Consider the following 13,309-nt stretch of genomic DNA (forward strand, 5'->3'; position numbering starts at 1 on the left):
GCTATGCCACGCTCTCAAGAGTGCTTTCCCCCCAGCTTTTTATGATTACAGCGCCGGAGGTTAGAGATTCTCCACAATAGCACTACTGGACGTTAAGACATTACATCAAATTCGCCAGGTTTTATTGGTGTCGTGCTACGTCTTCAATTTGCCTCGGTCCTCTCTGTCGGTCTCATTGGCGCATAGACCGGCGAGTCATCAAAATCACTGAAAATCAGCTTTTCTCCTCCTACCAATGAAAGGCTTGCTTGAGAGTTTTGAGCGCAGTTATTGCTCAAATCAGCAACATGCCTAAGATGGAACTTCGTAGATACCTTATATATCTGTGTGCTATCTTCCATTGGTGTGGGTGGGTGGCTTCCTGCCCGTCCCTACCCGTCCCTGCCGTCCCTGCCGTCGCTGGCTGTGTTCTACTGTTTCATCCGAGAAACGCACGTCAAAACCGGCATGTTTTCGACTCCGACCAAAAACACGCTCCATGCCTGTCTCAGTGGTCTTCCTTGCACACCAACCACCTCTGTAGTGGACTTTTCAACCCCTCCCTCCCTTCCGAACCCGCTTCCTGGCTGTGGCGCAAAACCAATTCGGCCGAATCTCACTCTTATCAGCCTGACGCATCTGGCAGTTGCCAGGTGCAGCTGCATATTTTTTGAGGCTCAACGGCTACCCAGACTAGGACACGAACAACTGTGGATTCAGTGGAGGTGGCGGCCGCGGGGGCTGTAGATTACTTAGGCCATCCTTATCTCTGTGTGAGCTGACTTTTCACGCAAGATTGTGCACCTCCTCTGCAGCCAACGCCGTACGTTGATCTGGTGTCGGGAATTTCTCCGCTGTCGGAAAATTCTCTTCAAATCTTATGCGTCTCCTCTCCGCAATCCACAACTGGCTCGTTCTTGACGATTCCGATGAAGCTAGGAACAGAGACATAGTTCCCATCCCTGTGCACCGCCGCAGATGGAAGTTTGACGGGTTTGTGTCGTACTGGGCCATCAGCTCTATGTGCGCGGTCACGTGGGCCGGTGGCTCCTCCATCATGTACATGGGGCTTACAGGAGCCCAGACGATGGGTGTCATTGTCATTGGAAACCTGATCATCTCCGTTTCGGCCCTAGTGAACAGTATCTACGGCACAAAATACCACATTGGCTACTCTGTGTTCCAGCGCGTGGTTTTTGGGGTCAAAGGTTCCGTGGTTGGGGTGCTCATCAGGTCCATTCTCTCGGTGGTGTGGTTTGCTTACCAGGCGTGGCTGGGTGGCCTGTGCATTAACATCATCCTGAGCTCGTGGAGCCAGTCGTACCTGAACATGAAAAATACGCTTCCCGAGTCTGTCCCAATGACAACTCAAGAACTGGTGGGATACGTTATTTTCCTAATAATCAGCGTGCCTGTGCTTATGGTGCCCCCAGAATATTATTCACCGTTCCTGGCTAGCGGCTCGCTGTGTATTTTTTTCATCGGCATCGGGATTACTGCCTGGGCAGTGGTGGACAACGGAAACAGCTACGGCACGATGATGACCAAGCAGCTGAGCACGGCAAACAGTCTGGGCTGGGCCTGGATTTACGGAATAAACAGCTGGTACTCGAGTCTAGTCGCAGGCATCTCGAACCAGTCAGATTATTCGAGATTCAATAAAAAGGAGTGGCATTCGCACTGGGGAATTCTGATCGGTTGCAACGTCGCTGGGTTTATCATCCCGCTTTTTGGAATTGTCACGGCAAGCGCGCTGGCGGAAAAATACGGCCAGGAGTTCTGGATGCCCAACGATATCTGTATGTTTTGGTTGCAACAGAATTATACAGCGAAATCGCGCGCGGCCGCCTTTTTCTGCGGTGTCGGGCTGACAGTGTCCCAGCTCGGTGTCAACTGTGTTGGCAACGCCATTAGTGGGGGAATGGACCTTGCATCTGTTTTTCCTCGCTACATCAACATCAGAAGGGGGGCCATTCTGTGTCTTTTGCTGTCCTGGCCCACCCAGCCGTGGCTCTTCTTCAACTCTTCCTCCACGTTTCTAACCGTTATGTCGTCTTTCTCGGTCTTTATCACTCCGCTAGTGGCCATCTATCTGTGTGAATTTTTCATTATCAGAAGGGGAATCATCAAGCTTTCTGACTGCTACGTTTTCAGCAAAAACAGCATTTACTGGTACACTGGCGGCGTAAACTGGCGAAGTCTGCTGAGCTTTGTTTGTGGCTCAGCTCCAGGCCTGCCCGGTCTCATCAATGCTGCAAACCCAAACATCGGCATCAACTCTGGAGCAATGCATCTGTACTACGGCTCATTTATTTTTCAGTTTGCAATTACTCTAGCTATTCATTATTTTTTGACGTTTTTTTTCAGGGTGCCAATAGGCGAGCGAGACATGGAAGACTACTTTGACACTTACAGCCCTGCGGAATGCGCCAAGCTTGGCATGATTCCATACGCGGGTCAAGTGTTTGAGGGCGAAGACCCTGAATATATTGTTATAGAAGAGTCTAAGTAGAGACATTATACTCCGTGCAAACGGGAACTGGCTCCACGTACTTGCCGACCGGGACGTACTCAATCTTCTCGAAAGCGCTGCCAAACCCTTTGGGTCCGCCCACAGCCACCGCCCTTGGTGTGGTCCACTGGTCAGACGCCGCTATCACTATTACGTGCACAATCAGCCCGTATCTGTAGTCCTGCGTACCGACAGCGTTTCCGTCCATGTCGACAAACGTGATCAGGTCTGGCACAGAACACAGGGCCTTTTCACCGCCGTGTTCGTCAACCTCATAAACAACAATGTTCTCATTCTTGAACGGGACGCGGATCTTTGATTTTGGGCCATCGACGCTTTCTAGCTCTGCGACGCCGTAGCCGTAGCCGCGTTGCAGCTTTTTTTCCACAGACACAATCTTGCCCTTGAAAACGCACTGGGCGGTATCCGGACCGCCGCAGGCGTCAATGATCCTCTGCGGAAGATTGTCAAGGTCAGAGGCGGCGCGCGCACAAAACACCTGGCGGCCAATTCGCCAGGCCATCGAGAGCGGGTTTTTGATCGTCTCCCGGGCCATTCTGTCCACGTCCAACGAGGCCCCCACACAGGCACACGAGACGCCGTGCTGGTACATTGCGTCTCTGATAATTTCCTCCATCTGGACGTCGTCCTTGGCGGAAGTGATCAAAAGCGACAAACCGTTGCCGTCCGACAGAGAACCGTATGGGAACCCGTGACCGTCGTTGCAAACCGAAGGCAGCGATTGCCATTGCGTGGGGTACGCTCTTCCCATGAGATCCAAGTCGAGACATGGGACGTTCTTGTGGTACGCCGTCCAGAGACCAGACAGCCCGTTGCCACCTCCTATTTCAAAGAGCAGCACGCCGTCGGCCTTTTTTCCTTCCCAGCGCTCTATAATATCAAATGCCTCGAGCATCTCGTCCCCGTGCAAGCGTTCGCCTGAGATCGTGGGCGAGCCGCAGTAGCCAACGGTCGGAGCCGTGCCCTTGCCCCCAGTTCTCCGCGAGAACTCCTCCAAAGTCACCACCTTGATCTCGGCACCTTGCGTGATCATCCGCTTGAGCTCCACCACAGAGCTGTTGGGGTTGCCCCCACCCCCACAACCAAGAATGTACGCTCCAGCACCAATAAAATCGATGTCTGTTGGCGACAGTATCCACTCGCTATTTTCCACGCGTGGCTGGTACGTTTCGTAATTAATTGTAGCCGGGGCACACTTTTCGGCATTTGCGTTCTTGAATACCTCCTCACCCGCGTAGTCCACGGCAGCGAGCGACTTGGTCGATTCAAACGCCCTTGCGTAGTCAACGTCGCCAATAACCTTGACGGAAAAGAAGTACACGTTGTCGACGTATGGCAGGGCATCGGAGACGACGCTGACGACCTCAACAGAGTCTCTAAGTGCTCCCTTGGCCACACAAGCTTCAACAGCGCGAGACGTCAGCTCTTCAACCGTCTGCTGCTTAGCTTTTTCCGTTCCGTCGGTGTGTCTCATCTCTGACACTTCGGACGACATCTTGCCCAAAGCAGCACCAATGGCGTTTGCAACCTGGAAGAACGGCGGCTTGATCACTTTGGACGTGCCCTTCAGGCTGTCTGGTGCAATAAAGGAGCCGCCGCCGACAAAAATGGTCGGAATATCGTCTGGCGACGTCTTCATGCGGTCGATGACGCTCTCCAGCTTCGATGCCACGGTTTTCTCAAACTCGGCCTTGAACTCGGCCCCAAACCGGCCTGCCACCCTGCTTGGGTCTCCCATAAGACAAGTGTTGTCCACCTTCGCCTTTTCGTCAACCATTTTTGCAATGGTCAAGTCAGACGCCGTGACGGTGTCTCCGCCAAACAGAACACCCTTGCTGACGATTTCTGCACCCGTGGAGTCTGGGCCAACAGTGACGCGGCCGTTTTCGTGCCGCACAATCGACCCACCGCCCAGTCCAATGCTTTCCACATGCGGCATCGAAAAGTTGATTCTCACGCCGCCCGCGTACGAGTACGTGGCCGACTGGCGGGGGAACCCACTTGCCAGCAGCATGCCCACATCGGTGGTGGTTCCCCCGACATCGCACACCATCACGTTTCTGCCTTTGACGGCAGGATCCTGCGAGCACAGAATGGCAGCTCCGCGCATCGAGTTGGTGGCTCCCGACGAAAACGTTCTCACGGGCATTTCCAGCGCGTCCTGCACAGAAAGCACGGTGCCATCGTTCTGGGACAGCAGAATCGAGCAGTCGAGCCCGTTGCGTCTGGCTGCGTGGATAAAGGACGAGATAATTTTTCGGCCGAACCGTTTGATCGCGGCGTTCAAAATCGCAGCGTTCTCGCGCTCGATGATGCCGATGCCGGAAATTCGGTGCGACAGCACCACGTCGCAGCCAGGAATCTCCTCGCGGACGATCTGGGCCGTACGTAGCTCGTGCGTGCTGTCGACGCTCGCAAACGTAGCCACGACGACGACGGTGCGAAGTCCCAGTTGTCTAATTCGGTGGCAGTGCTGCCTGATCTCAGACTCGTTTAGCGGCCTGATTTCCGTGCCGTCCACCTGCACACCGCCGTCGAGCACGGCCGAGTAGCCGTTGATGATTGCTGCAAGGTCGTCGGGAAAGTCGCTGAACGGCGGCGAGCTTCTGCCGTACGGCCCTGCGAGACGCAGCACGGCCACTTTTTCGAGCCGGTTCGAGTCGCGCTCGACGACGGCATTGATGAAGTGCGTGGTGCCAATTGTGACGGTGGCGATTTGATCTTTTGAGAACCGGCTGTCTGGCGCGTCCAGAACGGCCTTGATGGCATTCTCGATGCCGACAGACACGTCCGGCGTGGTCGTTGACTTGTGCCACGCGAGCACTCCGCGGTCGGCAGCGTCCAGCCGCGCAGGGTCGAGCACCACAAGGTCAGAGTTTGTGCCTCCGACGTCTATGCCAATGATGAGATTTTTGGACATGGAGAGCTATCTAAGCGTACTTGTTTAAAAATCTGCACCTGTATTAAATACCTATACAGAAAATGCGGCGATACCGCACGAAAGAAATGAAAACTTTTGTAAGATCTGAGATCACATCGTCTGTCTAGATAGACAAGGTGCCCGTCAGCTGGATGTCCAGAACGCTCTTGCCGACGTAGATCGGGTAGTCGCCCTTTTGCAGGGACCATTTCTGGTTCTCGACGTCCCACGTGCTCAGGTCACGCCGGGTCAGGTCGAACACAAACGTCTGGGTTTCGCCAGGGCTGATGGCGATCTTGTCGAAGCCACGCAGAACACGGCCAGGCCCGTTAGGAATCTCCACGTACAGCTGGGCAACCTCGGCAGCGGTGACGTTGCCCGAGTTCGTGACGTCGCACGTGACCGTGGCAACCACATCCCACAGGGTAGGGTTACCACCCTGGACGACAGTCGCCTCTGGAGGGAACTGGGAGGTGTCTGCATTCTGCTTAGTGATCGAGATGTTGGCGTAGTCAAACGTCGTGTAGGTGAGACCGTAGCCGAACTCGTAGCGTGGGGTAATGTTGTACTTGAGGAAGTGCTTGTAGTCGATGTACAGGCCCTCGGTGAAGTTGTCCTGAGGGTAGTACAGGTCGATGGTGCCTTCTGGGACAATAGGATCCAACAGACTGCCGTAGTCAGACTCGTTTTTGGCCACAGTGTATGGCAATCTTCCGGATGGAGACTGGTTGCCGTATAACACGTCGATCAGAGCCTGGCCGGAGTCCTGGCCTGGCAAGTGAGCAAACACCAGGGCAGTCACGTTCTCGTGGTCGATCCAGCTGTCCACAATGCGGATACCTGCGTTGTGGACCACAACGATGGTGTTGCTGCACTTGGAAGCGACGTTCTTGACCAGCTCGTCAGAGTAGTCGTCGCGCAGGGTAGGTCTATCCCAGCCCTCGGACGAGGCGTCGTTGATGAACACAATGCATGCGTCGTTGCCGCCATTGACCTTTGGATTCTGGTCGATGAAGTTCCAGCTGAGCCATGTACCGTCCTGCTTGGCCTGGCGCACGAAAGCGTCGTACGGAGCATCGATGTAGGAAGGCGTGTTGGCACCGGAACCAGAGCCAACAATGTACGTGCCGTTCAGGGCAACGTCAGGGCCGCTTTGGGTAGGGTCGTAAGACGACAGGAACAGTCTCCAGAGGTCGGCGACGTCGATGTTGGTGCCGTTTGAGTAGGTGAGCGTGTTGGTGAGACCGAAATTCCAGAGCTCGAGACTTGTGCCCATCAGGAAGTTTCTGGCGGCAACTGTGGCGTCGTAGCCGTACAGGCCGAGGGCCTTTGGCTTGTTGAGCGGCAGAGCGTTGCCCTTGTTCTTGAGCAGAACGTGGCCCTCGACGGCTCCTTGCAGAATTGTGTCCGCAGAGGCCGGGTCACGTGCATCGACCAGGTCGTGTGGCTGAGTCAGGTCGTACGGCAGACCGAAACCTGGGTCCTCGATCTCGGCCAGTTTGTACCATGCGGCAACGATACGGGTGGCCATGTCGTCAAGTCTGCTCTGTGACATAGTGCCGTTGTTGATGGCCTCGACCAGTGTGCCGTTCTCCCAGTAAACAGAGTCAGGCATGGCAAGGTCGAGACCAGACTCGGCACTGGCAATGCCAGAGTGCTGGGCGTCCCAGTCAGAAACCACAAAGCCCTGGAAAGCAAGCTCCTCCTTGAGCAGGCCGTTCATCACCTTGCTATTCTCGCAGGCATAGGAGTTATTTATTCTGTTGTAGCTGCACATGACGGAACCGGCGCCAGCCTTAATTGCATCCTGGAAAGGCCACATGTAAAGCTCGTGCATGGTTTTGTCGTCGACATTGGAAGAGATCGAGTGGTTGTGGGTACCCTTGATCAGTCCGAACTGCGGGTTTCTGCTGGCTTCCTGCTCATAGGCCACCAAGTGCTTGACGCACGCAATAACCGACTCCTGCAGACCGCGAATGGTCTCGCCCGTCAAGGCGCCGGACAAGTAAGGGTCGTTCGAGAAACCCTCCCAGTTACGACCGCCCCTGGCGATCTTGCCGACTGGCCCAGTCACAGGGCCCAGGGCGACGTTGACGCCCTTGTTGCGGAATTCTCCACCCATGTGGAGCGACCTTTCGTAGGCCAGCCCCTTGTTCCAGGAGGCCCCCACATGCAGGCCTGCCGGGTACGAGTTGACCATGTCTGTGCCACGGACACCGTTACCGGCGTCCTGCAGACACAGGCCGGGGAAATTGAGCCGGGGAACACTGCCCGACATACCAGAGCATCCGGTCGTGGTGACCGAGTAGCCGTAGGTGACGTTGTTTTTCTCCTCGTTGGTCATCTTGTCGACAAGCGCCTTGGCCTTGTTAAGCGCCTCGGCCCAGTCGTCGACGCCAGAAATCTGGGGACTAGGGTAGACAGGCTCGGAGCGGCCATAGGACCAGTAGTTCTCGAGTTCCTCGTAATTAACGTCCTCTCTCTTGACGACTGCGGCGCCGTTAGAAGTGGCGAGCAGCGCAGCAAAAGAAGCTAAGACTAGGAAGTTCTTCATGGTGCAATGGAAATAGGGGAGACAGGCGCCTGTATTTATAGCGTTTTCGGGAAGGGGATAGTGACCTCACATTTGCAAGTTGCCCGATCGGATTAATATTGAGAGACATGCAGGTTATTAATTGTCCTGCAGCAGCGTCAGCATTAGTAACAGGTCTAAATTGGATGCTAGGGTGGTTGGAAAACACTGGCGGCAAATTTAGGTCTGAGCGCCAATTGAGTGAGAGAGCTTGTCGTGCGCAGTTATCTAGCCATTCTAGTTGATCAAGCTCCAAACAGTTAATGTTTAGTGTCTACTTAACGCCTGTTCTGCTCTCCCCGCTTCGGTCATTAACGCTATTGTCCCACCATAGCTGAATTCTCGTGGAAAAACTTTTCCAGACAATAGAATATGCAAGATTTTTGTGGGGTACCCTCGATATGCAGGCATTGTCCCAAGATGATCGCAATTGTTTCGTGGACGTCCGGGGAAATTGGCCACCGGTATTTTCGTCGCCGGTTATTGTTCCGTCTGCAGGTGTCGAGAACGTCCAGGCCAAACGAGCCAGTCTGGGAATTGCTGCTTCCGAAAACGGGGATCTTAGATCTTTGGACGAATCGGAGAAGTGCAGCAATACTAGTTTGCCCACCACTATTCAATGGGCTCACTGCAGCGTCCCTGTGCAAAGCCCCCACGGACAGCACATTGGACTACAAATTGGGTAAAGGGTCTATTTTCATTATATCTACCACTTCAATGGCTGAGCCCCTCGCCGAGAGCAGCGATAATTTCGTACACACCGTATGCGCCAGGGTCTGGCGGGAAGTCTGTCTCGTTGTCCTCGATCCCCACGTAACTGGCCCTTCCCAGTTTGGGCTTCATTTTCCGAGTTGCCTCTGCAGCTGTGTGCGCCACTTTAATGGCCTGACCTAGGTTTTTCGACTGCGAAAAATCACGACAGAACGGAATCAGAACGTCCATCACTGTACGGTCGCCCTCGCGCGCTTTTGTGAAATTGCACAGGTTCTCAATTGCATAGTCCATGGCGTCGGCAAAAACTAGTGGCAGCGGTGCCTCGTTGCTCTCCAGCAACAGCTCCAGCTTGTTGGTCAAACCTTGCAGGAAAATGTACAGAATGGCGCCCAACGTGCCGCCCATCGAGTCCTTGACAACTTTGAGCAGGGACGTGAGAGTCTGTAGCAACGACCCGCTCTCCGTAAACCGGTCCTTTTCCAGACGCTCTAGTACGGCCTCAGCTCCAATCTTGAGGCCTTCTCCACAGTCGCCATCCCCCATCTTGGTGTCCCAGATGGTCAGTTCGGGCTCTCTAGCAATCACATTGCGAACAGCTGTTCGAATAACTGATTCCAGTGTTTCTGGATTTACATTGATGTCTCCTTTAGTTGGTAACTTTTCTGCGGAGGAGTCCTCGTCGTAGTGCTTAAAGTCGTCAATCACACGGCTCTGGACGTCAATTGGCTCCAATGAGGTGTAGTAATTTGCCGGCCAGTTCGACGCCCGCACAGGCTTGTCGAGATACTCAAATAACTTCTCAACAGGGAACTCTGCAGTAGCCGCCTTGGTCACGTTGAACAGTGTCAGCGTAAATATCTGCGCGTTGAAGCTGGTCACAAAGTGGCCGTGGTAGACCCTGGTGATGTCCAGGCCATAGTCGCGCTTCAACTGCTGCACGGTCTCGGTCAGGATGGCTAGCAGCTCAAAATGCGACACTCCACCCAGGTTGTTGAGCTGTAAAACGATCTTGTCGCCCTTTTCGTACTGGAAATACCCTCTTTCCGGGTCTGTCGTGTCCAGAATGTACTTGAGCAGGATCTGCACAAGCTCCTCGTTTGCTGGAACGTAGTCGAGTCGCTTCACACCGGGCTCGTTGTGCACGCCGAGCCCAAGCTCGAGCTCGTTCTGCCTCAGCTGGCCCCAGTCGGTGGTAGCATCGTGCGTGGGGATGTGCACGTGATCGAGCCCCGCGTTAACGGAAGCAATGTTGGCGTTGACAGACACACCCAGCTTATATACGGTGTCAATGTCGTGGTACTCGTCCGCGCATGCACCAAGCACCTTGGCCATGAGTGTGATCCCGCTGAGCGTTCTGCGGCCGACGCGATCGCTCTTGGATCGTGGAACGGCCACGTCGTCTGTCGTGCGCAAAATGCGGATTTTGTCCTCGCCGTACTTGTTGACAAGCTCTTGTGCAGCCATGCCAAAGTACAGGTTATCCCCCGTGTAGTTGGTTATCAAGAAGATTGTGCCCGCCTCAGAATGGACAACTTTCTCTGCTGCCTGGATGTTCCTGTAGTTTGGAGAAGCAAAAATCTCTCCTTGCACGGAGGCAGTCAGCATGCCGTCGGCGACAAAACCGTACCAGCCAGGTTCATGGCCAGATCCTCCACCAGAGATTAAAGCAACCTTTCTGGAGTCAAAGTTGTTGTTGAATAGGACACGTTCCTTGGATAGAAGAGACAAGTTTGGGTTTTCGTAGATTGCTCCCTTGAGAGCAAAATTAACCGTGGAAAATGGGTCTTTTGGCAGGAAGTGCTTGCTGGACATTGCTAACAGCAGCAAACTGTGTAGAGAACGTATTTATAGTTCCCCACATAGGTCAACGTCTCTGGTCCGCTGAGGACCACCTCGAAACTGAGAATGCGCTCCTAAATGTCCTAATGAGGAAAATTTGGCGGCGAACGTCCAGGCGGAATTCCAACGACGGCATCCATTGGCAAGACGGGTGCTTTGCCCTATTGAGAACCAGAGCTCAAGGTATATGTACCTTCTAGTGTGGGGCTGATCCATCAAAATGACCAACAAAAAATTCAGAGTTATTGTGGGAAGCGATACTGCCGGCTACGAGTATAAGGAAGCCATCAAAAAGGACCTCGAAAACAATCCGTTGATTGAATCTGTCACCGACGTTGGCGTTTTTGGCACAGATAAAGAGGTTGCGTATCCCTTGGTGGCCATCGAGTGTGCTGAGAGAATTGCGCGGGGGGAAGCCGACAGAGGAGTTTTGATCTGTGGCACGGGACTGGGCGTTGCTCTGAGTGCCAATAAAGTGGCAGGGATTCGCGCAGTGACAGCACACGACTCGTTCAGCGTGGAACGGTCGATTCTATCCAATAACTGCCAAATCCTGTGCATGGGACAGCGGGTTATTGGCCTGCAGCTGGCCAGAAGACTAGCTAAGGAGTGGTTCACGTATACGTTTGACGAGACCAGTGCGTCTGCGGAGAAGGTTGCCACGCTACTCGAGTATGAACAGAGACATCTAAATAAGCCTATATCGGACTAGATCTGAGGGGAAGCAACGCTTAGATCTGGTCAGCAATAGTTGGTATAGATTGCCGCAAGGATCACAATTTAAATGACTGGTATAACCTGACTCAGTAGAGTGTGGCAGAGTAGCGTTTCGCAAGAACGGCCGCATACTTGCCGCATTGTTGACAGCCAAGCCATCCCGCATTTTTCGGCGGAACGTAGGTTGTCTATCCCAAAATGGTAACCTAGGCGTACATGAAACAAAAGCCGTCATCACTTTTTGTGGGGTAAAAATAGTCCGGGGGTCAGAAAAAATTGCATGCAGGAGGGAGAAATACCATGGAGTAAAAACAATGCAGCTGCAGATTGACGTAATTTGCTTCTCCCGTGTCACTATAAATACTGGCGACAATCCCCTGTAGCTGTATCATAAACATGTCTTCCGATAGCAAAACAGAAAAAGCACCAGTCCAAGAGGGCTACTTCCCCACGTTTCTGGGTTTGAGAGGCCAAACGCTGCAGAACACGGTCAGTGTGATGGCTTCTGTTGGATTCTTGCTTTTTGGATACGACCAAGGAGTTATGGGCTCTCTTTTGACTCTGGAGTCATTTAGAGACACTTTCCCTTCCATTGACACCATCAGACACGCGGACGCTGCCACTATGCAGGGATTCACGATTGCTGTGTACGAGATAGGGTGTTTGGCCGGTGCTCTTGCGACGCTTTATTTCGGAGACAAGCTCGGCAGATTGCGGTGTATTTTCATCGGCTGCGTCGTGATGACTATTGGAGCCATCTTGCAGTGCACGGCCTTCAGTGTTGGCCATCTTATTGTTGGCAGAATTGTCACCGGTCTCGGAAACGGATTCAACACAAGTACAATTCCCATGTGGCAGGCCGAGTGCTCGAAGCCAAACAAAAGAGGAAAGCTCGTGATGATGTCAGGTGCGCTGATCACGGGAGGCATTGCTCTTTCGTACTGGGTCGATTTCGGGTTCTACTTCACCAAGGGCTCTGTTGCATGGCGGTTCCCTGTGGCTTTCCAGATGATCTTCCCAATTATCATTCTTCCATTCATCATGAAGCTACCAGAATCGCCTAGATGGCTCATCAAAAAAGGTCACTACGAGAGAGCCCGGATCGTGTTTGCAAGCTTGGACGGCGTGTCCACGGTGGACCCTGAAGTCGAGGACCAGATCAGCGACGTGCGTGTCTCGCTGCTCGAGGAGAACCTCGAAGGCGGCAATACGTTCACGGCCAGCAAGCTCTTCACCCAGGGCGAGCACAGAGACTTCCACAGAATGTGTCTTGGTCTTTGGGCGCAGATTTTCCAGCAGATCACCGGTATCAACTTGATCACGTACTATGCGGGTACGCTTTTCGAGAGCTACATTGGCATGACTGCATTCAACTCACGTATTCTGGCCGCTTGTAACGGAACAGAGTACTTTCTTGCCTCGTGGATTCCGTTCTTTTTGATTGAGAACGTTGGCAGACGGAAATTGATGATGTTTGGTGCCGCAGGTCAGTCCATCACCATGGTCATGCTGACGGTGACCATGTACTTGTCGGGAGAAAAAGGTGACAGCCACGCGGCCATAGCAGCGGCCGTGCTGCTGTTTGTGTTCAACACGTTCTTTGCCATCGGCTGGCTTGGCATGACGTGGCTATATCCGGCCGAAATTCCGCCACTCAGTATCCGGGCCCCAGCAAATGCCGTCTCGACCGCCGGAAACTGGTCATTCAACTTCATGGTCGTGATGATCACGCCTATTGCATTCAAGAACATCGACTACTACACCTACGCGATCTTCGCCGTCATTAACGCGCTGATGGTGCCTAGCGTGTACTTCCTGTTCCCAGAGACTGCGGGCAGGTCGTTGGAGGACATGGACCACATCTTTTCGCAGTGCGACCCATGGAAGCCATGGGAAGTGGTTGGCATTGCCAGAAGACACCCAAGAACGCACGGCGTGGGCGCGGACCTCCGGCTGGAGCACGGCAAGGTCAGCGCCGAAAACATTGAAAACGCTACTGGATCTACCTCGTGATATGATATGTATTTGAATATTA

General features: G+C 53.6%; 6 protein-coding genes across 6 annotated transcripts; 3 read left to right on the plus strand and 3 right to left on the minus strand.

Annotated features, from left to right (window-relative positions):
- Positions 1 to 859: 859 nt before the first annotated feature.
- Positions 860 to 2,491, plus strand: HPODL_04535 (uncharacterized protein; the record flags this gene model as incomplete). Its single annotated transcript, XM_014080870.1, has 1 exon — positions 860 to 2,491. One exon carries the CDS (start codon positions 860 to 862, stop codon positions 2,489 to 2,491), a length of 1,632 nt encoding a protein of 543 aa, XP_013936345.1.
- Positions 2,484 to 5,432, minus strand: HPODL_04536 (Hydantoin utilization protein A; the record flags this gene model as incomplete). The annotated part of the gene is made up of 1 exon (XM_014080871.1): positions 2,484 to 5,432. One exon carries the CDS (start codon positions 5,430 to 5,432, stop codon positions 2,484 to 2,486), a length of 2,949 nt encoding a protein of 982 aa, XP_013936346.1.
- Positions 5,433 to 5,556: 124 nt separating this feature from the next.
- Positions 5,557 to 7,986, minus strand: HPODL_04537 (putative glycosyl hydrolase; the record flags this gene model as incomplete). Its single annotated transcript, XM_014080872.1, has 1 exon — positions 5,557 to 7,986. One exon carries the CDS (start codon positions 7,984 to 7,986, stop codon positions 5,557 to 5,559), a length of 2,430 nt encoding a protein of 809 aa, XP_013936347.1.
- Positions 7,987 to 8,718: 732 nt separating this feature from the next.
- HPODL_04538 (dihydroxyacetone kinase isoenzyme I) lies at positions 8,719 to 10,530 on the minus strand (the record flags this gene model as incomplete). Its single annotated transcript, XM_014080873.1, has 1 exon — positions 8,719 to 10,530. One exon carries the CDS (start codon positions 10,528 to 10,530, stop codon positions 8,719 to 8,721), a length of 1,812 nt encoding a protein of 603 aa, XP_013936348.1.
- Positions 10,531 to 10,777: 247 nt separating this feature from the next.
- On the plus strand, positions 10,778 to 11,269 carry HPODL_04539 (Ribose/Galactose Isomerase; the record flags this gene model as incomplete). The annotated part of the gene is made up of 1 exon (XM_014080874.1): positions 10,778 to 11,269. The coding sequence occupies one exon, from the start codon at positions 10,778 to 10,780 to the stop codon at positions 11,267 to 11,269; it is 492 nt and encodes a 163-aa protein (XP_013936349.1).
- A 401-nt stretch (positions 11,270 to 11,670) lies between these two features.
- On the plus strand, positions 11,671 to 13,287 carry HPODL_04540 (Sugar (and other) transporter; the record flags this gene model as incomplete). Its single annotated transcript, XM_014080875.1, has 1 exon — positions 11,671 to 13,287. One exon carries the CDS (start codon positions 11,671 to 11,673, stop codon positions 13,285 to 13,287), a length of 1,617 nt encoding a protein of 538 aa, XP_013936350.1.
- Positions 13,288 to 13,309: the final 22 nt, after the last annotated feature.

Source organism: Ogataea parapolymorpha, chromosome II (genome assembly GCF_000187245.1).
Source record: "Ogataea parapolymorpha DL-1 chromosome II, whole genome shotgun sequence".
Lineage (NCBI taxonomy): Eukaryota > Fungi > Ascomycota > Pichiomycetes > Pichiales > Pichiaceae > Ogataea > Ogataea parapolymorpha.